This window comes from Podarcis filfolensis, assembly GCF_964270895.1.
Source record: "Podarcis filfolensis genome assembly, chromosome: 1".
NCBI classification, from domain to species: Eukaryota; Metazoa; Chordata; class Lepidosauria; order Squamata; family Lacertidae; genus Podarcis; species Podarcis filfolensis.
In genome coordinates, this window is record NC_139604.1 from 53,043,563 (window position 1) to 53,065,817 (window position 22,255).

A 22,255-nucleotide genomic window follows, 5' to 3' on the forward strand; every position below is an offset into this window, starting at 1 on the left:
GTAGGAGGTGGGTCAAATTTAAGTTCCAAAATTGGTTTTCTGGCATCCAAATAAAATGGTGGTTTTCTGGCATCCAAATGGTGGTTACCTTGGTTATTAAGGTGGTAGTTTGGGGCCATTTGGGTAGCAATAGGGGGATGCCTGGCATTTACAGAGATCAGTATGTTCAGTGTCAGCGGTGCTCTGTCAAATGTTCAAAAGCCCTCTAGAAACTGGCCAAAGCTTAATACAACATTGTTAGCCAGCATCACTGGGTGCGACGGATGGTGCATTGTTAAAATGCTGCTACAATGGCCAAGGAAACCCTAGGATCTGCTCCAATGTGGAGACCCAGCCTGGATTAAAGCTGAGACAGAGGATGGAGCCCTATTTATATGTAAGGATTACAATAACGACTCTCTGGTACTGTCATTGCATTGCAGATGGAGAAGTCAGTTGCCGGGTTTGAGTAGTGGGCGCATTCTGTGGAAGGGCAGGAGCAACATCTGCACAGGGTTCTCTATTGGGGGTTTCATTGCATATAAGCTTGCAGAAGCTAAACTTGGGGGTTCAGTGAAGAGGTACAGTTCATGGAGGAGAGGGCTACTAGCCATAATGGCAAGTACCCAGTCAAGGTAAGGCAATGCAAGATTCGGAGTCATACAAAAAAGTTCTTAGAACCATTCCACACATTGCATGGCAGTGAGCTAAGATTTGTCACCAAGTGTAAAGGCAACATGTTGCTGCGGACTATCCTGGCTCCCTAAGAAGTGTGCATGTATACACGTGTCCAAATGCATGTTTCCATCATTCTTTCATTTTTAGGTACATACCTTTAAAAAAATAAATGTTGAAGTGGTAGGAGGAATCTATACTTTTGTAGGAGCACCACAGAGGTGTTAAAGAATGATAAATTTTCTAGCCTTCACCTAGAATGCCGTAATATGATATTCTTGCACCAAGGATAGAGCTGCCTTATTTCAGGGGCCTTGCCTCTGTTCTTTTAACAGTGGCCTCACCAACAAATTAAGCTTGTGGTAATAATAATAATAATAATAATAATAATAATAATAATAATAATAATAATTTATTTATACCCTGCCCATCTGGCTGGGTTTCCCCAGCCACTCTTGGTGGCTTCCAATGGAATATTAAAAACACAATAAAACATCAAACATTAAGAACTTCCCTAATCAGGGCTGCCTTCAGATGTCTTCTGAAAGTCAGCTTTTCCTGGCTAAGTGGTGTCTCAGTCTGCTGTTACATGCACAGGAGCAGAGTGAGCAAAAATGTTGGCAATCCTAGCCCTAGGCAGAACAGACTTTCCAGTTCTGATCACTTAAGACTCTTGCTCTATAGTGGTGCAGCATCTGTAGCTATTGCTGGCAATTAGGAGCGTGGGAAGTTGTGTTTCTATTGAGTCAAGCACCTTAGTCCACCTAGCTTAGTACTGTTCACACTGACTTACAGTGACTCCTCCAGTGTTTTCCAGCCCTGTCTGGAGATGCCAGGGACCGGATCTGGAACCTTCTTGCATGCAAAGCATACGCCCCACCACAGAGCCACAGCTCTCCTTTTCCTTTGCTGCCTAGAAAACAAATAGGTCTTAAAAGAGTCATGAGTTTGCCTTGTGAGCCCAGTCCCTTTGTGCCTGTCAAGAGGCCCTGCCTCTGCATTGAAGCATAGGGCCCCTCTTTGTCTCTGGAGGTGAGGCCGAGGTTGAGGGTTAGCGACATCTCCCTGCCCAGTGAGCCTCTTTGGCCTGTTCTGCTCCTCCAGGGTGTTGCTGAGGGCTTTATGAGCAACCTGGACAGGCGAGGCTTGAGGAGTCCCTGCATGGTCTTGCACATGTGCTGGGCAGGATGGGGGAAGGAGTGGGAAGTGCTTCCTGTGCAGTATATTTCAAGGGGGGGATTTCTATACTGAGCAATTGTTTGGTGGAGGAAGGAAAAGGGCTAGTATAAGGAATTGTAGAGCACAGGAAAGGAAGGGGAAAGCAGGATGGTCTTTGTGTTTCTCATTAGGGACAGAGGGGAGCAGCTGCTGATTGTCCACTGTGGCAGTCTGGACTTTGTTTGGATTCTTGTAGCACAAGTTTGGGCAGGGGACAACTAGGCAGAGAGGCACTGTGCTGAACTTTTCCCTTGCCAGCTTTGCCCTTCACACCGGTTTCTGCAAGCCTCCAGCTTCCTGCTTCAAGCTAGGGAATTCTGAAAGGCATCTGTGATTTCTTCATTTCTTCTATTTGATTTCTGCAAATGCTGCTCTACCAATTTTGAGCAAGGCCATGTGTCCAACACTTGGGGCTTTATAAGTGTGCATGTCTGCACAGGTTGCGTCCAAATGGTCTCCCCTGCCCCCCCCCCTTGCGGGCTGCTCATTCACATCCCCTAAGCCACACAGCACCCACATGCTGATGATCCCCTTGCCCTCCATATAGCTTTCTCTGCAAATATTCATGTGATCAAGAGCTTTTTGTACTCCTGCTTTAGAACTTCAGTGCAGAAAGGAGACTTTAATGCATTGGCAGCCTAAGCCTTTGGTTGCATTGCCTTCACCTCAGACAAATGTGGGAGGCTAGCCATAAATGCAGGTGATGAAAACAGATTTTCTTGGGGATGTTAATGCAATCTTCAACCACTCGAATTCTCCAGAAGAATGCTGCATTCAAAATACCAAAGGCATTTGCTATCCCAAATATCTGTGCCACATAATCCAGGGATTGTGCCCCAGAGTCTTTGCAGCATTACAATGCATTCTCGGAGTCACCTTTTGGATTGTGTGTCACTTTATTGGAGTACCAATGTTTTTGGTTCACCGACAGCCACACAGGTGGACCAGGCCTGACCTTCCATCCTTCTGGAACCTCCCAGACAGGAATGAGTAACAGACCAGGCCCATGGATGTTTTCCAGACCCCACTGTTGGAATTCCAAGACCTCATCATGGGGCCGCTGAAATATCTAATGGGATTGATGCAGTTTCCCTGACCCGTGTGCGGTCATGCATCACCCACCAGAGCCACAAGTGTAGCCTGTTCTGAAAGCAGGCTTCATGCCTCCTGGTTTCAGGAATAGCACCCAGGTGCGTCTTTTAATAAAAAGCAAATGCAGAATGACCACTTGTTCTTGTGTGCATTCAGGGTGAGCCACACCTCTTGGGAAGGTTTGATTGCAGAGAAGGCAATGAAAGTGAGAAGGAATCTTCCAGCCAGCAAGACAGCTTGGAGACAGGCTGGCACTGAGGCAGTGATGCAAAGAAGCAGCCAGGGGGAAAATATGTGTGGATTATCTGCAGTGCAGGAAATGATATTTGGAAAGATTCTTCCTCTCCCTCCCCACCCCCTCCGTGCCTCCTCCCCAGCTTCTTTTCTTGGAATGGGTATCTTGTCATAGTTTCTTCTTCATTTTTCTTCTGCATTTTGCATGCAGCGCCTGGAATGTTGACACACATACCCAGAGCCTCATTAGCAGGACTCGAGCAGCAGTTCCACATAGCCTTAAAAGATGTCACTGAGCCAAAGAAAGGGTTAATAGTTAAAAGCAGTGCAGCCTCCTCCCCCCTTTTTCTCTCCCCCTTAATCCTTGAGCCTGCAGTGTGGAAGAGAGAGAGAGAGAGTGTGCGGGGGCTGGGCTGAGTTTGGCTCCTCTCCCTGCACAACTTTCTCCCTTGTCCATCAGCGACAGCACCCAAAGGGGAAGGGCTGGCAGAGCAGGGACTGGCTCTGGCGCAGGAGCATAAAAGGAGCCCTGTGTGCCTTGTTACGGCAGGCAGGCAGGCATGGGACCTGCTGGTGCTGCCTGGGACTTGCTGTTTCCTCTCTTTGTGTTTGATGAAACTCCTCCCCGGGGTACCAGGTTTTCCTGAAGGAGGCTCTGGAGCAAAAACTGGAGAAGGCCCGGGAAGAGGAGCTGAGGAAGGCGGCAACCATCATCCGAGCCCACGTCCTGGGCTACATGGCAAGGTCAGTGCTTGAATCGCCTTCTTTGCCCAGCTGCTGGAATGTTCCTTGCTGCCAGGTCTCTCTCCTTTCCAGCTTGCTGCTTCTGGCTGGGCTTCCACTGCTTTCCCCCTTCTCTGCTCCCTCTTGAAATCCCCATGCATTCCCAATGCAGGCCACTGACTGCGAAGTTGCTTACTTGCCCAGGTCTCTACCCCCTGCCTCTTTCCTGTTGCATCTGTAATCCTCCTATGAAGCTGCCCTGCAGAGAAACTCCCCAGCTCTCCCTCTCTTGCTCTGCACTGAAGACCCTCAGCCCAAGCTCTGTCTTTATTTGCCAGACCCAGGCCAGTCTTCCTCACTTATAGCCCCCCCTCCAGATTCTGCTTCCCTGGTGGGCTCTTCTGGGTGCAGGGAAGAGGGTGGGGGTAGCTGTAAGCTGGCTGGCTCTGCACACCCACCATCTATCTGTCTCTGCCTTTTCATCTTGCTGCTAATTGTTGTTGTCTTGTTCTGGCAAATTGCTATGTGTGCCCATTCGGACGGTCACCTGTGCTCCGCAAGGACACTGGTGTTGCTTTGAGGAATTATTGCATGGGCTGCCTGTATTCCAGGATCGTGCCATTAACAGCGCAGGGGTTGCTACTAGAGGAGGAATTCAGCACCCTGGAAATTCAGCTTCATTTTTTAAAAAGTTTCTAGTCTTTAAGGTTGCAAAGAGGCCTGAAAATGTGTGAGCAGCCCCTGGTGACATCTCAAACGCCATTGGCTAGGGAAAGTGGAGGATGGGAGCTGAGCTGAACTGCTAGGATGCGGGGGGGGGGAGGGGCTCCATGTGCTTTTTTCTCTTTCCTGTAACTATCTGAAAAAGACTAAATATTGCATAGGAAATACGGCCTATGCAAATTTACATAATAAAATATGCAAATAAAACTGGCATCTACCTTTCCTTAAAATAAAATAAAATGCAAAGTTTACAAAGCCCTTGGTGTAGTTTAGATTTGGGCCTACCAAACTAGAATGTTGATTGGTGAACAGAATAACGGCAATCTGCCCAGTCCCCCCCACAATACTATCCAAGGGGAAGGCAGGCTCGGTTGTTCAGGCAAGGAAGTCAAAGCTGCATCTGCTGTCTACAGCAAGACTTGGCTGGGCTCCAGCTGCAAACATGGATTTCCCAGGCTGTGAAAACCATCTGCATTTTGAGGGTATAATCATGAGCCAGGCCTAGGCCATTGCATATGAACTGGGATATTGTTGCTAATGGCATTGTTGCCACTGCCAGTGCTGCTATCACCAGAATTCTGTACCAAAATAACCCTCTGGAATTCTGCAAACTAAGAACCTTTGCGTACAGATTGTTTTATTTTGCACAACCTATTCTGCTTCTGTTAGTTGTATAAAAGAGCAAGAGCCATGCAGGACACTGGAACAGGACTAGCCCTACCATCAGGCAAGGTGTGCCATTGGCATGCAGCAAATTGGCCTTTGTTTTGTTTATTATAATTATTATAATTTAGCTTGCCATTGAGGAGTGGGTGCTATTTGGATCTCCTGTCTTAGGCCATAGGAATCTTACTGGATTCCTAACCCCCCCCTAATCACTGGAAACCTTGTTCTGTCACCATGCTGGCTTCTGAAGCCTAAGAGAATATGATGGCAGCACAAACTGTGTGCTAGATGATTGGTTCTGCAGAACTGGCAGACCAGTTTTGAAGCAAACACGCAGTGCGCTGGAAGGGGTGATGAACATGCTTTCCCTGCTGAAAATGCCTCTTGACCACTTTTCTCCTGGCAGGGCTTCTGTATCAGAGCTCAGGTGGGAGAAAAGGACAGGGGTGGGTGGGTGGAATACTGGGGAACAGCATGAGCAGGGAGGCTCCTTCCACTTTACATTCCTTTGAATGCAATTGTCTCCTTCCATTCCTCACTCTATATCCATTTGATGGTAGATTCTGGATGAGTCTCCTGGTGTGTCTTGTTAGACCTTGAGGTTTCACCAGGGTTTGCACACAGATTATGGATCTTATCAGCTTTAAGCATGTGAGAAACTTGTTTGTTTGGGTATTTTAAAAAATAAGTTTTAACTTAAGCTTTGATTCTCAGGGTGCTGAACTCAGTGTCAATATCCATTTCAATTCTTGTGCAATGTAGCCACAGGCTTGCAGAGCACACACATTCCCTGTTCTTTAGCAGGAGACACCTCATAGTGCCACATGGAGTGTCAAACATAGCAACTGCCTGACTCTTGTAAGTATATTTCCTAGATAATGCTTCTATTCCACAGAAATAATCTACTAGTTCTTCATATTGGTCCTCAGAAAGAAAAAGAAAAGCATATAATCCATATTGGATTCAAGTGGACTGGCCTTAATTGCACTAATAAAAGAACCAGACCCTCAATTCAGGCCAGGAATGTTAGGACTTAGAATTTGAGTTTTTTCTACGCCTGCAGATTAACTACAGAGAAGGAAGATTCTGAACATGTACAGAGTGCATAGTCTCATTACTAAATAAAAGGTATTCCCCAACTCACTCTCTCTCTCTCTCTCTCTCTCTCTCTCTCTCTCTCTCTCTCTCTCTCTGTTACGGGGACCTTAGCTTCCATATGTGGGTGGGTGGGTGTAAAAACTACTCATTCCTCTGTTTTAGGAGAGCAGTGTATGGCTGTCTATGTGGGAGCATCTGGAAAAAAGACTGATATGCTGGGAGGAGGTCATGACAGGAACCATCCCTTTATTGTTTGGAGGGATGGGGGAATCTGCCATTTTGCCTTTGGGTTGGGAGGTTCCGTGCCATTACACCACTCAAAGTGCTTAGCAAAGACAGAGCTGGTGTAGAAACAGGAAATGAGTGGCCCCAAGAGGGAGATGCCTAAAGTATTCTCCAGAAACCAGGTGGATGACAGATGGAGGAGAAAGGAAAGCATGGAAGGAGTGGCTTCCTGGGGAAATGTTTTTTGGAGAAAGCGGCTGTGGTTGTGCTGATTCATTGAATCTGGCATCTTGGTACCCCTGGGTCAGATGGTTTCTGAGGCAGATGCTGAGGAGAACCTAGTGAGCAATGGCCGTTGATTGACAGTAACCCCCACCTTGCTTTTGTTGACTCAGGAAGAGGTATCGAAGGGTGCTAGCCAGTGTCGTGACTATCCAAAAGAACTACCGTGCTCACTTCTGGAAGAAGTCCCTCCTGCGCCTGAAGGCCTCTGCCATTGTCCTGCAGAAGCACTGGCGTGGGCAGCTGGCTCGCAGCCTCTACCGGCACCTGCTAGAGGAGGAACAGCAGCGGAAACGGGAAGCTGAGGAGCAGAGGCGTCGAGAGGAAGAGCGGATTAGAAAGGAGGAAGAGGAAAGACAATGGCAAGAAGAGAGGGAGCGTAGGAGGAAGCAGGAGGAGGAAGAGGAGAAGAAAAGGTACAAGGCAGTCTTGGTTCTGTCTCCCTGGCCCAGCTTTCACAAAACTGCAACTGAAGAGGCAGACCTGTGCCAGGACTGTACCACTTCAGACTGCAGGAGTGAGAGGGATGTACATGATTTAATGTTCCTCCATGTAAAGGATTCCCTGCGTATAGAAAATCAGGTGTCAGGGATAAGGATTTTGGCTTAACTACCTCTGGTGTTTTAGTTTTCTATGTGGAGGACTGTGGGGTGTTTTTCACCCCCTTGCCATTTGATCAGCCCCCTGTAGCCTGAAGTGGAACAGTCCAAACAGGACTCTGCCTTTGATGTGTTGCTCGTGATAGGCAGAGTTTTGTATATTCACCACTTTAAAAGCACAGCAACACAGTACCAAACTTCTATATCCAGGTGAGCCAAATTGTGCTCAGACAGACTTGAATTTGGTGACCTTTTAAAAAATGAATTATGGGAAGTAAGTCTGCATATATATGTTTCTAGTGGGGGAGGAGCCATGCATGGCCCTGAAGCCCCGCCTCCTGACCATTGGAAACATTACCCAACACCCTCTCTGCCTTTGCAGATTTCACCAGTTACTTCCTGCATTCTTTTTTGAGCCCAACCTCACTCCTTTGTAGCTGCAAGCTGATTCTAAATTCCATGCTTAGTGAGAATTGTAGAATACACAGTGCTAATGATAGGGCTCATCTCGATGATACCACTAAGCTGGGACTTTTTCCTTTTGGGCACTCCTATACTCAGCACAGGAGACTAGCTATGGAGGTTGCACAACTTGTTCTGGTCAAGTGCTGGTCCCCGTGAGCCAGGTAGGCCAAGGTGGTCTGAAGCTTCCTGAATATCTGGACTCTGCAGAATTTGGAAGCCCCAAAGCAGCGCACCTGGGCATGTCTTTTAGTCTCTGGGCTGAAAGGACGACTAAGCGCTAGGCTGTGAGGTTGTCGCAGGACATCATTGCAGGTGGCTGGTTCAGGACTTCAAGGGTGAGCGCCACAGGTTGCAACGCAGTGGTAGTAACTGCTCCCTTCTAACACTATGATCCTACTTTCTATAAACATAAATTTTATGAAATAAACAAATAAAGGTGTATGGTTTCTAAACTACTTTTTATTTGAAGACAAAACCTCCAAGTAGCACAGCAATAAAATAACACAGCAGCAGTAGCATGTCAATATAACCTTGTGGGGAAAACCACCTCATTAAAACATCAGTACCATGTTTTTAATATTTTCTTGTTTGTAGGTCACCCAGGGAATATTGATTGATCAATTGCTACAGAAATTTAATTTATTATTAATAATAATGTGTACAGTTTCTCTGTCCTTGACATACACCCATTTGCAGTGAGCTTTTTAAAAAAATATATTATATAGGTATTGGGTTTTTTTAATTGTGTATGTGCCTAACACTGTTCCATATATGTTACCACAGTCAACAGCTGTAATAATAATGAAGTGATGATTACCAGCCAAGTTATTACTTTTACCCTTGGAAAATGATATGTGACTTTAGGAAGTTGTGTATTTTTAGAAGGCTTCTTCTTGAGGGAACTACTGCATAATACTTTTCTTTAAAAACACAGTTTTGGAGCCCACATTATTTATTTATTCTAGAAGTCCAGCCTCCAATTCCCTTTTCTTGGCTTTGTGGTCAATCAGGAGCCTTCAGTGTGACCTTGCCTCTATTCCACTCTGTCCAGTTTCTTAGCTTGTTCCTCAGTCACAAGAGGGGAGAGCCGGGGAAGTCTTGACACAGCTGCACACCTCAAATTAAACCAAGCCTGAGATAATCTGGCTGTCCTATGGGAAGAGGGTGCCTTCAGCTACCTTAAAGGTAAAGGGATCCCTGACTGTTACGTCCAGTCACGGACGACTCTGGGGTTGCGGCTCTCATCTCGCTTTACTGGCTGAGAGACCCGACGTACAGCTTCCGGGTCATGTAGCCAGCATGACTAAGCTGCTTCTGGCAAACCAGAGCAGCACATGGAAAAGCCGTTTACCTTCCCGCCGGAGCGGTACCTATTTATTTACTTGCACTTTGATGTGCTTTTGAACTGCTAGGTTGGCAGGAGCAGGGGCCGAGCAATGGGAGCTCACCCCATCGCAGGGATTCAAACCGCTGACCTTCTGACTAAAGAGTATGTTCATATGACATTTTTTATCCACTGTGAGGCAGCCTCCATTTCCCTCCACATGCATTCTGCAGTGTGAATTGTTGTTCCATGTGTGTTCAATAGCAGTCAGCATCCGTTCTGAGCCTTACCAAAAAAACAAACAAACCCCAACCAGCCTTCTGAAAACCCAAGCCTTTCATTAATATAATAATTTTCCTTGGTTTAACTTTAAAGGCTTTGTTACAGCTCACAAAATTTTTGATCTGAATGCAAATGACTGAGGCAGCAGTGTTATTTAAAACTTCATTGATTTCAGCAAATTTTCATGGCAAGCTGGACTGTAGATTTTATTGATGAGTTTGTTCTTTGTTTTTGAACAGAGAAAAAGAGCAGCTTGAAGCAGCATTGCAGATGGCTCAGGTGTGTTCCATTATGACTCCCATCATATGCCTCTCATTTCAGAATACTAAGCAGAATATGAAGACATGCTGGTGATCTTTGTTGCTTGACCTTTCCCTCTTTACAAGCTAATCCAAGGTACTGTTTGCAGAATGCAGTGCTATGCTGTTACGGTAACTCCGTCCTCAGTCTAGATGATGCTCCACTCCTATAAAGTAATATAAACACCTAGGGTTGTATGCATCAACTTGCACAACAGAACTTCCCTCTCCTCTCCTCTTTCTTGAAGCTCACTGCACATCCTCAAAATCTTCTCCAGAAGGTTGGGGGACCCTCTGGAGCAGATTTTGGGGGTGTGCAAGGAGCAGATGGGGAAGTCCAATTGCACAAGCAGAGGTTTGTTGCATGAGCAGAAGAAAAGTGTTGGATATGTCCCTAGATGTTGACTGTTACATGTAGCTTGATCCTAGGAATGGCGGTACAGTGTCATCTAGATTGAGGACAGTTTCAAAGTACTGTAATAAACAGAACTGCACTCTGCAAACACCGGATACAACCCATAGTTGTACAAATCTAGTGGAATGTGTAAATGTCAGCTGCTGTGGAATCCTGATGAGGGTTAGCAATGTGGCATGTGGGACGGTGGGTTACCTCTTTCTTTTGTGCCACAGTCCTATTGAAAAATACTTGGGGGGCGGGCAGCTGCTATTCGGCTCTGAATGAAAGCTTGCATTGGTGCCAGTGGAAATTTCTCCCTTGAACCAGATAGAGGCTCAAGGGGCACATTTTTTTTAAAATGGTGAGGGGATTGCAGCTGAGAGGTGGAATCTGCAAAAAAAAATTCCCTACTGACCCCTGTTCATTAATGAGATCTTCTGGTGGATCAAAGACACTTCCATCCAAGGCACATTTGAATCCAGCCTATTGTCACTTGGCTTGGAGATAGACCATAGCCTTTTAAGAAAGAAGTGCCTGTGAAAGCCTTTGCTTCCCATGGTGTACAGTACAGATGCTTAGTTCTTTTGTTCCATGAGTACCTCGTCAAACAGGTCGGTTTTTTTTAAAGCAATACAAAACAGCCAAAGACCAGTGGCAAAAGTGGTGTGAACATTCCCATCACAAAACAGTAACCCTCTCTCAAACCACCTTAAACTTTACGGGGAGGACATAAAATTTTAAGTAAGACCCATCTCCAGCCACTGTTAGAGGCTGTATGCCTCTGAATACCAGTTGCTAGGATCACAAGGAGTGAGAGAGTGCTGTTGCACTCAGGTCCTGCTTGCAGGCTTGACATGGGCATTTGGTTGGTCACTTTTGAGAGAATAAGATGCTAGATTAGATGGGCCATCGGCCTGATGCATCCCTGATGCAGGGCTCTTCTTAGGTTCTCATGCCTTAGAACAATTAGAAGAAATGTTGCACATGCAGGGAGCAGAGGGAATTGCCACTTGGCCGCCATGCAAACTCCTGCTTTCTCAGATCTGTTACTGTGACTTCATTAAGGCTGATCTTTCTTTCAGATGGAGGCGCTAAGGACCCAAGAGGAAGACCAGCCTTTACAGGAAGAGGAGCAGCGTCAGATGGAAGAGATCCTGCGACTGGAGAGGGAGATTGAGAAGCTGCAGTGGCAGCAGAAGACCGACCACATCACCTGTGAGAACACCAAGAATGAGATAAAGCGGCAGCGGGAAGAGGAGATCCAGAGGCTGGAGAAGGAGGCGTCCAGGGTCGCACAGGAGTTCCTGGAGCTGCTGGATTTTGGGAATTTGGATGAGAGCGTGCAAGGCTTCGAGCACTCTCTGTCCAACGAAGGGACCCTCAATATTGAATGCAGCCTTGTAGCTCCCCTGGCTGAGGAAGAAGAAGACGAGGGCTTTCCTGCAGATGAAGAGGGACCACCAGTTCCCAGCCCAAGTCTCCTGAACCAGGACAGCAGCACCAGAACCAGTGACAACTATTACTCCGAGGAAGATGCTTCTCCGAATATGCCAGTGCCTAGGAAGGGAGAGAACGAGGAGGGCAACTCTCTGTGTCCTTCCACAGAGAGATCTGCAAGCCCCCAGAAGGAGCAGCCTATGGAAAGCATCTACCAATCAGCCTCGGAAATCCTGCAGAGTGACAATGGGGACTCGGAAGAGCCAATTTACAGCTTGCCTCCAGATGTGGAGTCTGACTATGACCACGAGGAGTTTGATGGCAGCGGAGAGGCTGGCAGCACGTCTGCTGAGCCCCTGAATGGGGAGGAGGCCTCGCGCAATTCCCACAGCAACGGCATGGACTCCAACCGCGGCAGCTTAGACTCGGTAAGGGCCGTTTGCCTTGAAGCAAAAAACAGATCCTGCTGTTAAGCAGGAAGTGTGTTTTTCTTTTTATCTTTCCTGTGCACGTTTGGCACCCCAGTGCTCTCTTGTGTTAACTCCTTGTGTTAACATGTTCCTTGGGGTTAAAAGGCATTTTTTTTTCTTCAGTCCACATTCACAGCCATTGCATTTCATCATGATGCTTGTGAACACATTTCTGCTCCCTCCCATCCATAGGATTGCCTAGTTTCATCTTGCATAACTGTCCAATCCTTGCGGTCTCTCATAGGCATCTCCCAGCTTGGTTTCATTGGAAAATTTAATCCACACTCTTTCTGTTTGCAATCAAAGTTGCAAACAAAAAAGAAAGGGGGAAAATGTAGTGAATAAAATAACTCCCAAGACTGATTCCTAAAGAACTCCACTTCTTGCAAGCTGACCTTGGAACTTTTTCAGTCTTCCCTTGTCTCAGGATGTGGTTTTGAAGGTACAGGATGCAATAGCTTGGATGAAGCCAAGAAGTTCTGGGCTTGGGCAGTGCCTGGATGGGAGACTTCCAGGGAACTGTGTGTGTTGCCTTGAGTTCCATCATAGAAGAAAGGCAGGATATAAATATAATAGAAGAAAGGCAGGATATAAATAATAAAATATAGGCACAGGATTTTGTTTTGTTCTTAAGTGTTAAAATCCATTGTGTTGTGTTTCCTTTAACCCAGGGGTAGCCTTTGGCCTCCAGCTCCCATTAGCCTCAGCCAGCATGGTCAGGGATGCTGGAAGTTGTAGTCCAACAACATTCGGAGGAAACCACATTGACTGCCTTAACCTATGGGTTACTTTACCCATTTTCTGCCGTGTTTGTATTTTTCTGTGTGATACTAAAAGCTTACTTGCACAACTGGTGTGTCTGTGCGCACATGTTTGCATATGCATCCCATATAAGCACATTTCCCATTTGTTCTTCACATCTTCATGCACATTTGTATGTTTTTTATATATGTTGGAATATGGATTTTGTGCCTAGTATTGGTGCATTACTTGCAGCTACAATTACTGTATGGGTATTTGTGTCTGCCAGATTTACAAGGGCACTTACTGGGTATTGTTTGACCCGATTAATCATGCACACAACAGCCACCGTCCCCGAGAACACACTCATTGTATGAACCTTTTGGGGGTGATCTTAAAAAGGGAGTTCATATACTTTAGAAGCTATCCCATGTAGAATGGCAGTTCACCCCTGTTTAATCTATTTAATGCCTTTGTGCTGCCCATAAGGACATATTGTTTCTGTGTGTGTTAGGTTGTGTGTAAAGTTGTAGCTTTTCACATGATCTGCTGCAGAAGGGGGTTAGACTGCCCCCCCCCCCAGAAGGGGGATAATGAGAGAGAGACAGAAGCTGAGATGGCCAGGATGCATTTGGCTGAACATCAGAGAACTATTGCAATAGAAAATTGGAGGTTCTTAAATCAGATAGTTCCAAAATGGAAATAGAGGCCAAAGTCCACATGTTGGCAACTGAGTATGGCAGGTTTTGGCCTTTGCCTTGAAATCACTCACCCACTTTAGATCATTCCTGCTTCTGTATGGTTATCATACTGCCTGGCCAGCTCAGCACTGAGATCTGTAGTGGAAGTGCGATAGGACTTGGCAGGTTGTGCTGCTTCGTTTCTGGAGCGTAACCATTCTTTTTGCCTCCAGTTTCTAGACAGTGAGGATGAAGGGGATGCTTATATGGACACGGATGAAGAATTCTGCAGCAGCCGGGTCACTGTGCTCAATGGATCAGGGCCAGCCTATTTTCACAGCTATCTCTACATGAAAGGTAAGCAGCTTGGTCAGTCCCCTAAGCTGAGCAATTTTCCCCTGCTCCCTAATCCCCTCTCATCTCCCCTCAGTATTTGCTCCCTGTTTTGCTGTTTTGTTCTTCTTCATTTCCAAGATAAAGTCAGTAAGGCTTTTTGTCAAGGAGGGATTAGAAGGGACCTTGGTTGAACATAAAGGCTGTGATATCCAGTCCCAAGTGTTGGGTCTTAATGGGCATGCACAGATGATAACAGTTTTTAGAGATGGCAGAGGCCCTGTTGTGGAACATGCTTGAAGTGATCTGGCAGCACTGTGAAGCAGTATTTGGGGTAGTAGTAAGGGGGTGGATAAATGAAATTAACGCTTGAGGCTACAAAATTTGCATTTATAAAAAAGATACTGGTCTTAGTGGGGCGGGAGGAGGCACCATTTGGGCCTCACTTCAGGTAACAAAATATCTCATGCCAGTTTTGTGTGGGCTTGTGCAAGTACACACATTTACCTCCCCACTCCTAATTTTACTTTGGTAACTGGCAAACCAGGGTGTTGTTTTTTTAGGCTTGTAGGGGAGGTAGTAATACAAAAGTCAACCGCTGCCTCGCTGTACGTGGCAGCTAATGCCACTGTGATAGACTTGTGCATGCTTCTGCATGTTAGCATTCTGTCTCTACAGGAGGCCCCACATTTTTCAGGGAACTGTTATGGCCAAGGGCAGGAAGATACACATGCCACTGTCTTTGTCAGGTGCTTGTGGAGTGCAGGATGGGGACATTCTGGTGGTGCAGTAACTTTGACTGTGTCTCTTTTCTCTTCCTTGCAAGGGGGCCTGATGAACCCCTGGAGACGGCGCTGGTGTGTCCTGAAGAACGAGGCCTTCATGTGGTTTCGAGCCAAGCAAGAGGCCTTGAAGTCAGGCTGGCTTTACAAGAAGGGAGGAGGCATGTCCACGCTGTCTCGCCGGAATTGGAAACGGCGCTGGTTTGTGCTGAGAGAGGCCAAGCTGATGTACTTTGAGAACGACAGTGAAGAGAAGCTGAAGGGGACAATTGACATCAGGAAGGCCAAGTATGGGACATTATTATGTCTGTAAGCCCTAGGGATAAATCAGTATCAATATTGATTGGTAACAGGAGATGTTTGGGGAATCCTTAACAACCTGGGCCTGAGGGGAAATTGTTTGACTCCTTAAGTCCTGTGGGACATCTTTAGGCCTGAGACTGTTAAAGAGGGTGGGGCCTTAGAGCCCCTTACCTGAGTGCAAGGGCTATTTTTAAAGCTTCAGTGTCAGTCCTGCATGCATAATGACGCTCTAGGACCAGGCCCATGCAGAGCTTGTTTGAGGCCTGGGGCGGGAGTCTTGTTCTTGGCATGATAGCTTAAGTCTGGCAGGCCCCTGGTGGTATCCCCCAGCCTGTTTATCCCTCTGAGGCCTGTGAAAAGTTCAACTGACTGCCCTCCCCACATGCATGGGCCTATTTAGGACTGATTTGAGAATTTTCTTGTAGCAAATTTTGCCCCACATTCTTGTGCACTCCCCCTGGCCTCTCTTGTCAGTACCCTTCAACTTGAATTGGTTTAGCTGTCTCTTTGCCCACATTAAAAGTCTTTTCAGTGATGTTGCCCTTGCAGTGGTTCCTTATCAACACAGCCCCCAAAGGTGGTCTCTAGGTGCAGTAGGCAGTACCCTCATTTCCACACCAGCCTGTCACCTTACTTCATCTTTGGGTGCTGTTGCTTCCTTGTTCTCAAGTATTTTCAAGAGATCGGGGAAGCGCTGAGCCTCCTTGAGACCAGGCAGGCCAATGGAGATGGATGCCAAACATAGACAAACTGTCTTTTCATCCTGGCTCTTCACACTTGTTGTTTTTCAGGGAGATTGTGGATATTCACGAGAAAGAGAATGCCCTTGATATTGTGACAAGTGATCGAATTTACCACATAGTGGCAGAATCACCAGAGGATGCCAGGTAGGGGATGCAGGGATAGGTGTGTGTTTTTCTTAAAAGATTTCTGCTTTTTCCCAAGGCGAGGGGTGGGAGAGCTGGAAGCAACACCCCTCCCATGATGTTGTGCTCTAAATTGAGAAGCAGTTATAAAAATAGGGAAAGGCGGGAGAGTAGAAGATGAATCATGATATACATGTTATCAGGTCATTGTTTCAGTCTTTGTATGATGTTGTCGGTATTAGTAAATATATTTAATTACTTCTATGATGCTTTGTATACAACTGCATATTAATTATAGTATACTAGACTATTAAAAATTAGCCATTTCAGTAATAAATATATACCGGGGGTTTTTTTAAAGTGTTTTCTGCTTCTGTCTTTCTTACAGTGACTGGTTTAATGTCCTGAGCCGTGTGCACAGTGCTACAGAGCAACAGCTGAGAGAGATGCAGGATGAACAAGCCAACCCAAAGAATGCTGTGGTGAGTGGGGGGTCAAGTGGAGCCCTGAAACTGTCACTCTTCTGGCTGCCTAGCAGCTGATGAAGGATGTTCCTAGGCATTTGGTTGTCCACTGAGAACGAGATGCAGGACTAGATGGGCCGTTGGCCTGATCCAGCAGCTGGGCTCTTATTATGTTTATCAGTAATCGGCAGGAGAGTTCTTCATGGGCTTTTACAGAACTGAGTTTGAAATAAAAGGGAGGCTGCCTGAAGGATTTAACGCCCTCAGCTAATTTGATGGCAGGTATGTTGGGCAAAGGACGTATCTGAAGCAGGATTTGGGCAAAGGGATTATGATCAATGCCAGGAAGATCTTTGTGGGGAGTAGTGTGTACACCAAGTGTCATTTGGAGAGGTGACCAACCCTCCAGGACTGTCATCCTCAAAGAACTGTTAAGGGGGAAGGGATACGGGAGCCCCATTTTGTTAATAAAGTGAGAGCAAATATGTCTTCATTTAGAGCCTGACACCAAACCAAGAATACCGTCAAAGGTGGACTGTGCCCAGGAACTGTAGCTTGCAAATGGAAGGGGAAAGTGGGCTTTTGAAATTCCACTCTTGATAGCAGAATGCTTGAAGTTGTTAGGGTGCATTTCAGGGTACTTCCAGACAGAAGGTGTTACGCTACAGATAACTGAATCAGCATATCTGACCCTTGCATGCCATATTGGGGCTGTACTGCAAATCAGAACAGCAGATTGGGATCTAGCAAGACATGTGTGGGAGACGCAATCTAAATCTGCAACAGGAAACTATAACCCCATGCTAGCTGGTACTTTTCCCCTTGGAGGTATCTTCCCTGATGCTTCTTCGATTTTACTCTGTGTGTGTGTGTCTAGAAATGATAAATGTATGCACACATACATACAAAGAGAGCTCATTCGCATACTTATGGACTTATGGGGAGGGGGAGTGCCATGTCTCACCCCTGGCAGAATCTTAGCATGCACACATTGGAACCTGGTCATCCATAGAGGTCAGAGGTTTTTGATCCACACAGTCATTCATTCCTACAGGAGCTCCAGATGTTGAGATTACAGTCCCATTATCTCTCTCATCATTGACCATGCTGTTTCAGGCTAACGGGAGTTATAGTCCAAAGCATCTGGAGGGCAACAGGTTGAGGAAAGTTGCCCTCTAGGAGAAAGTAAAGGGGTGCACTTAGGGACTCAACATGTTCACTGCCTCCTGGTGACACCAACAATTACGAATGTGGCCTACTTCTAATTGCGGAGCCACATCGTGTATTGTTGTTGCTGCTGTCTTCCACAAACGTCCCAATGTGATGTACAAAAGATAATAAAAACAGCTAAAAATCTGTTTAAAACAGCAGGGGGAAAAGCAAGATGAATTTAAAAGCAATAAAAAGTGGATGCCTATGTGTGGATCACACTGGAATGGAACAGAATGGTAGGAACTGGATCTTGCATATATCTAGAAGTGTGTTCCATTTTTTGTTGTTGTTTTAAAGGGAACCCTGGACGTGGGGCTCATAGACTCAGTCTGTGCTTCTGACAATCCTGACAGGTAAGCTACAGCTGAGTTCCTCTTTGTGTGTGCTTTTTCGTTTTGTGATTTTCAAATATTTTTGGTGCAGCAACAATTGTGTAACAGGGGGAAATATTTAAATCCATCTACTGCATATTTGAGTAAATATAAATGCAACAGATAAGGAGCTACTTAAAATGCCTCCAGCCAGTATAAATATCTCCCAAATGGCTGTGTTTATTTTTAGTGACTGGCCATTGGCTCCAGAAGCTCCTTGAAGCATTTGCTTTCCTCTTAATAAAGTCTAGTTGCTGTGGGTTCGGGTTCTCGAGCTCTGGGTGTTTCATACTTCAGGAAAGTGTGTGCAACTACACACCACCTGCCCTATGAGCTAAGGTTGTGTGTGCTCCGCAGAGAGATGGCTGCTTTTATGGCACAGTAACATCCTGTGGGGTGCTTTCCCTTATATATTACAGTCGTTTTTTTGTTATTTATTTATTTATTTATACATACATACATACATACATACATACATACATACCCCACTTTTCTCCCTGCTGGGACTCAAGGCAGCTTTCAGATAGAAACAAGAACCACTAAAAACATTTTTTTAAAAAATCAATAATGAAAACTATATACGTATATAAAATCTGTTTAAGGCATACCAATAATTAGACTCAAAAACAGCATGGCACCAGCCCTTTAATTTAATTAAAAGCAGTCAGTTCCCAAAAGCCTGTTGGGACAAGAAAGCCTTTACCTGCCTGTGCAAAGGCAACAAGGAGCCAGTCTAGCTTCTCTAGGGAGGGAGTTCCAGAGACTGGGAGCAGCCACCAAGAAGGCCCTCTCCCATGTCCCCACCAAGCATGCCTGTGAGTGTGGCGGGACCAGGAGAAGGACCTCACCTCAAGACCCAGGCAGGTTTGTATTGGTCAATAAGGTCCTTCAGACAGCCTGGGCATAAGCCATGTGGTGCTATATAGGTAATAACCCGCACTTTGAATTGCGCCCGGAAACAGACCTGTAGCCAGTGGAGCTGTTCTAGCAAGGGAGTCATCTGCTACATATAACCAGCCCCTGTCAACTATCTGGCTGCAGCTTTTGGAGCCAGTTGAAGTTTCGGAGTACTGTTCAAAGGCTGCCCCACGTAGAGTGTGTTAGAGTAATCCAAACTGGATGTAACTAATACATCTGTCACTGTGGGCAAATCAGACATCTCATACACTTCCCCCTCTTCCCCATGACACATGCCCATTTCTTCCAGAATAGTAGTTTTTCTGGAAGCGGCAAACACTAAGCACTTCCACAGTTTTAAAGTCGCATCTGAATCAGTAATCTGACTTGCATCCTTGAAAAGGAGAGCAAAATCAATGTGTTTCTGTGTGTGGCCTAATCTTCACATGTTTTCTTGCTCAGCTTGAGTCTGGGCAAAAACAAACAGATTTGTGTTGTGGCTTTGGAAAAAATATTAATATTGATGATGATAATGTTGACGACGAGATACTAATTTTGATGATGGTGATTTTTCAGGCCAAACTCCTTTGTGATCATCACAGCAAATAGAGTCATTCACTGCAACAGTGACATCCCTGAAGAGATGCACCACTGGATCTCCCTCCTGCAGAAGCCCAAAGGCGAATCCCGGGTCGATGGGCAGGAGTTTCTTGTGAGAGGTATGAAGGCAAGATGAAAGAGTTGGCTAAATATATTGTGCCTGAGGCAGAACACCTAAACAGTACCCTCCTTGCCCCAGTGGTGTTAATAATACAAATAAGCCATTTGCTGGGCTTTGAGGCAGCCTATCTCACCATAGCACTAGTTGCTACAGTCATGGCACAGCTCACTCTTCCAAAGTGATAATGGCATTTCCCACTTTTTAAATGGGATAGGAAGCTGATGATGACCATGAGAACTGATGCAATAGAGTGGCTCATAACATGCGGTGGTGAGAAAGCCTCCAGTTCAAATCTCCCCTCATCCAGGAATTCTCTAGGTGGCCATGGGCAAGTTTGCTGCTTTCTTTGCCTCGACCCCACCTGTTCATATTGGCATTGCAGGATGCTTGTAAGGATTTACTAAGATGAAGCCACCATAGCTTAATGTTCTGACAGCAGTGTATAAGTGTTAAGAACTGAGGTATGTATTCACACCCTTTAAGTGTGGGTTTCACTGACAAGATACCCAGGGTTAGCAGCAGAGTATTTAATCTGAGGAATGATGTAAACAGACTGAGGTTTGAGGTGACTGTGATTCATCCCAATAATTAAATGCTGATCCCGTCATCGCTCTCTCAATTGTCAAAATTCCCAACCCTCATTCAGCACACGCTTCAGCTGCCCTCTCCCACTTGCCTTAACATTCTGTACCCCAAGCAGTCTCCTCCCGCCCCCCTCACTTCCCTCCAAGCACAAATGCTAAACATGGTTCATTAAAAGCTCTTTGGGTGGTTGAAGTGTTACCTAAACACTCTCTTTCTTTCTTTCTTTCTTTCTTTCTTTCTTTCTTTCTTTCTTTCTTTCTTTGCAATGCATGCTCTGATAGTGAAGGCAGGAAGTCAGCTGGGGGAGATGAAGGTTTAGACTGATTTGTGCCTCCTCCTTCCTCTGTTCTTTAAAAGAAAGGAACAGAAATTTGAAGGTCTCCAGTAGCATCCCGTTAGCAAGAGAGCAAACTCGATTTCTTGAATTTCAATTCCATTGGGCCCCGTTGTCCCTCTTTCCCATCAGGCTGGCTTCATAAGGAGGTCCAGAGCAGTAGCAAGACCTCTTCCCTGAAGGTGAAGAAACGCTGGTTTGTGCTGACCAACACTGCCCTTGATTACTACAAATCGTCCGAGCGCACAGCCACCAAGCTCGGGACACTGGTGCTGAACAGCCTCTGCTCAGTGGTCCAGCCTGATGAAAGGGTCTTCAAAGAAACAGGTAAGGAAGGGGGAAAGGTGTTCTTTGTGTGCCACTGTGTCCTTCTCTGAGTGTTCGTTTCCATTCTTTACCATTTTGTGCAGAGCTATAAAAGTGTGGAATATCATTTTGGTCATTTGTAATAGGACACAGTCCTGGCAGACTATGGGGAGGGTCTGCATTTTGCATGTAGAGGGTCCCAGCTTCAATCCTCATTTCAAAGGATCCAGCATCAGCGCTTGGGAGAATCTGCCTGAGAGACCAGCTGCTAGTATTGGGATAGATGGGACCATGGCTGGACTTTGTATGATGCAGATCACATGTTCATATGCCTGTGTCTGTTCTGCATTTATTATTGGTAAGGCCCGAAGAGAATTTCTGGACTGACTCTGTTCATCCTATAAACCATAACATTTAATTTGCTGGTTTCTTTGGAGTGAAATAGCATTTGTGCCATGGGAATGATGGCACAGAGTGAGTCCTGTGGGGTTAAGTTGGTGCTCCATGGGCCAAGCCAATCAAGTGCACAAAGGAATATCAGGGGCTTTCTGTAGACCCCTTTGGGTGCCATTGGCCAGTTTAGATCGCACGGCAACTGCATCATGTCTTGAGCAGCTGATAGAGCGCAGTCAACATTGCCACCAGGATCTGGCCTCTGCCAGCTCACACTTTTCTCTCTCGCTGTGTCATTTGCCATCTCAATTACTCCAAGATTGGGCAGTAGTTGCCTGTTTCTGTTTGTGCCTTCAGGCTACTGGAACATCACTGTGCATGGCAGAAAGCACTCGTACCGGCTCTACACAAAGCTGTTGAATGAAGCCATGCGCTGGGTCTCTGCCATCCAAGGAGTCATTGATAGCAAGGTTCCCATTGAAACACCCACACAGCAGCTGATTCGGGACATTAGAGTAAGTGCCTCTAACTCTTAATTGCACATGAGTATGAGGGATGCGGGTGGCGCTGTGGTCTAAACCACTGAGCCTCTTGGGCTTGCCGATCGGAAGGTCGGCGGTTCGAATCCCCATGACGGGGTGAGCTCCTGTTGCCCAGTCCCTGCTCCTGCCCACCTAGCAGTTCGAAAGCATGTCAAAGTGCAAGTAGATAAATAGGTACCGTTCCGGCGGGAATGTAAACAGCGTTTCTGTGCGCTTCTCTGGTTTCGCCAGAAGCAGCTTAGTCATGCTGGCCACATGACCCGGAAAAACTGTCTGTGGACAAACGTCGGCTCCCTCGGCCAGTAAAGCGAGATGAGTGCTGCAACCCCAGAGTAAAGGGGTCCTTTACCTTTTTATAAGCTCTATATCCACATTACTAGGATCCCCTTATACTCACAGGTTTAAGATATTAAGGCAAATGAGCTTTCCTTGCTCTCTTCATATACAACCTTTTAGGATTTGCTCGTGTGTGTAAATACCCAGGTATTTGAGCTTCCCTCCCATTATTTGCATCATTCTGCTCGGTTCAGAAGCGGA

General features: G+C 46.1%; 1 protein-coding gene across 2 annotated transcripts in view; it reads left to right on the forward strand.

The window, feature by feature from the left end:
* LOC310767210 (unconventional myosin-X-like) overlaps nt 1–22,255 on the forward strand; it is a 76,816-nt gene that overhangs the window by 45,896 nt on the left and 8,665 nt on the right. For both annotated transcript variants that reach the window (XM_083624145.1, XM_083624144.1), the window contains 12 exons: nt 3,836–3,942; nt 7,029–7,331; nt 9,825–9,864; nt 11,364–12,146; nt 13,843–13,966; nt 14,769–15,012; nt 15,819–15,914; nt 16,282–16,375; nt 17,867–17,922; nt 19,414–19,556; nt 20,610–20,804; nt 21,534–21,691. In XM_083624145.1, the coding sequence (XP_083480271.1) occupies nt 3,836–3,942; nt 7,029–7,331; nt 9,825–9,864; nt 11,364–12,146; nt 13,843–13,966; nt 14,769–15,012; nt 15,819–15,914; nt 16,282–16,375; nt 17,867–17,922; nt 19,414–19,556; nt 20,610–20,804; nt 21,534–21,691 (2,343 nt within the window). The remainder of the gene's footprint in view (nt 1–3,835; nt 3,943–7,028; nt 7,332–9,824; nt 9,865–11,363; nt 12,147–13,842; nt 13,967–14,768; nt 15,013–15,818; nt 15,915–16,281; nt 16,376–17,866; nt 17,923–19,413; nt 19,557–20,609; nt 20,805–21,533; nt 21,692–22,255) is intronic.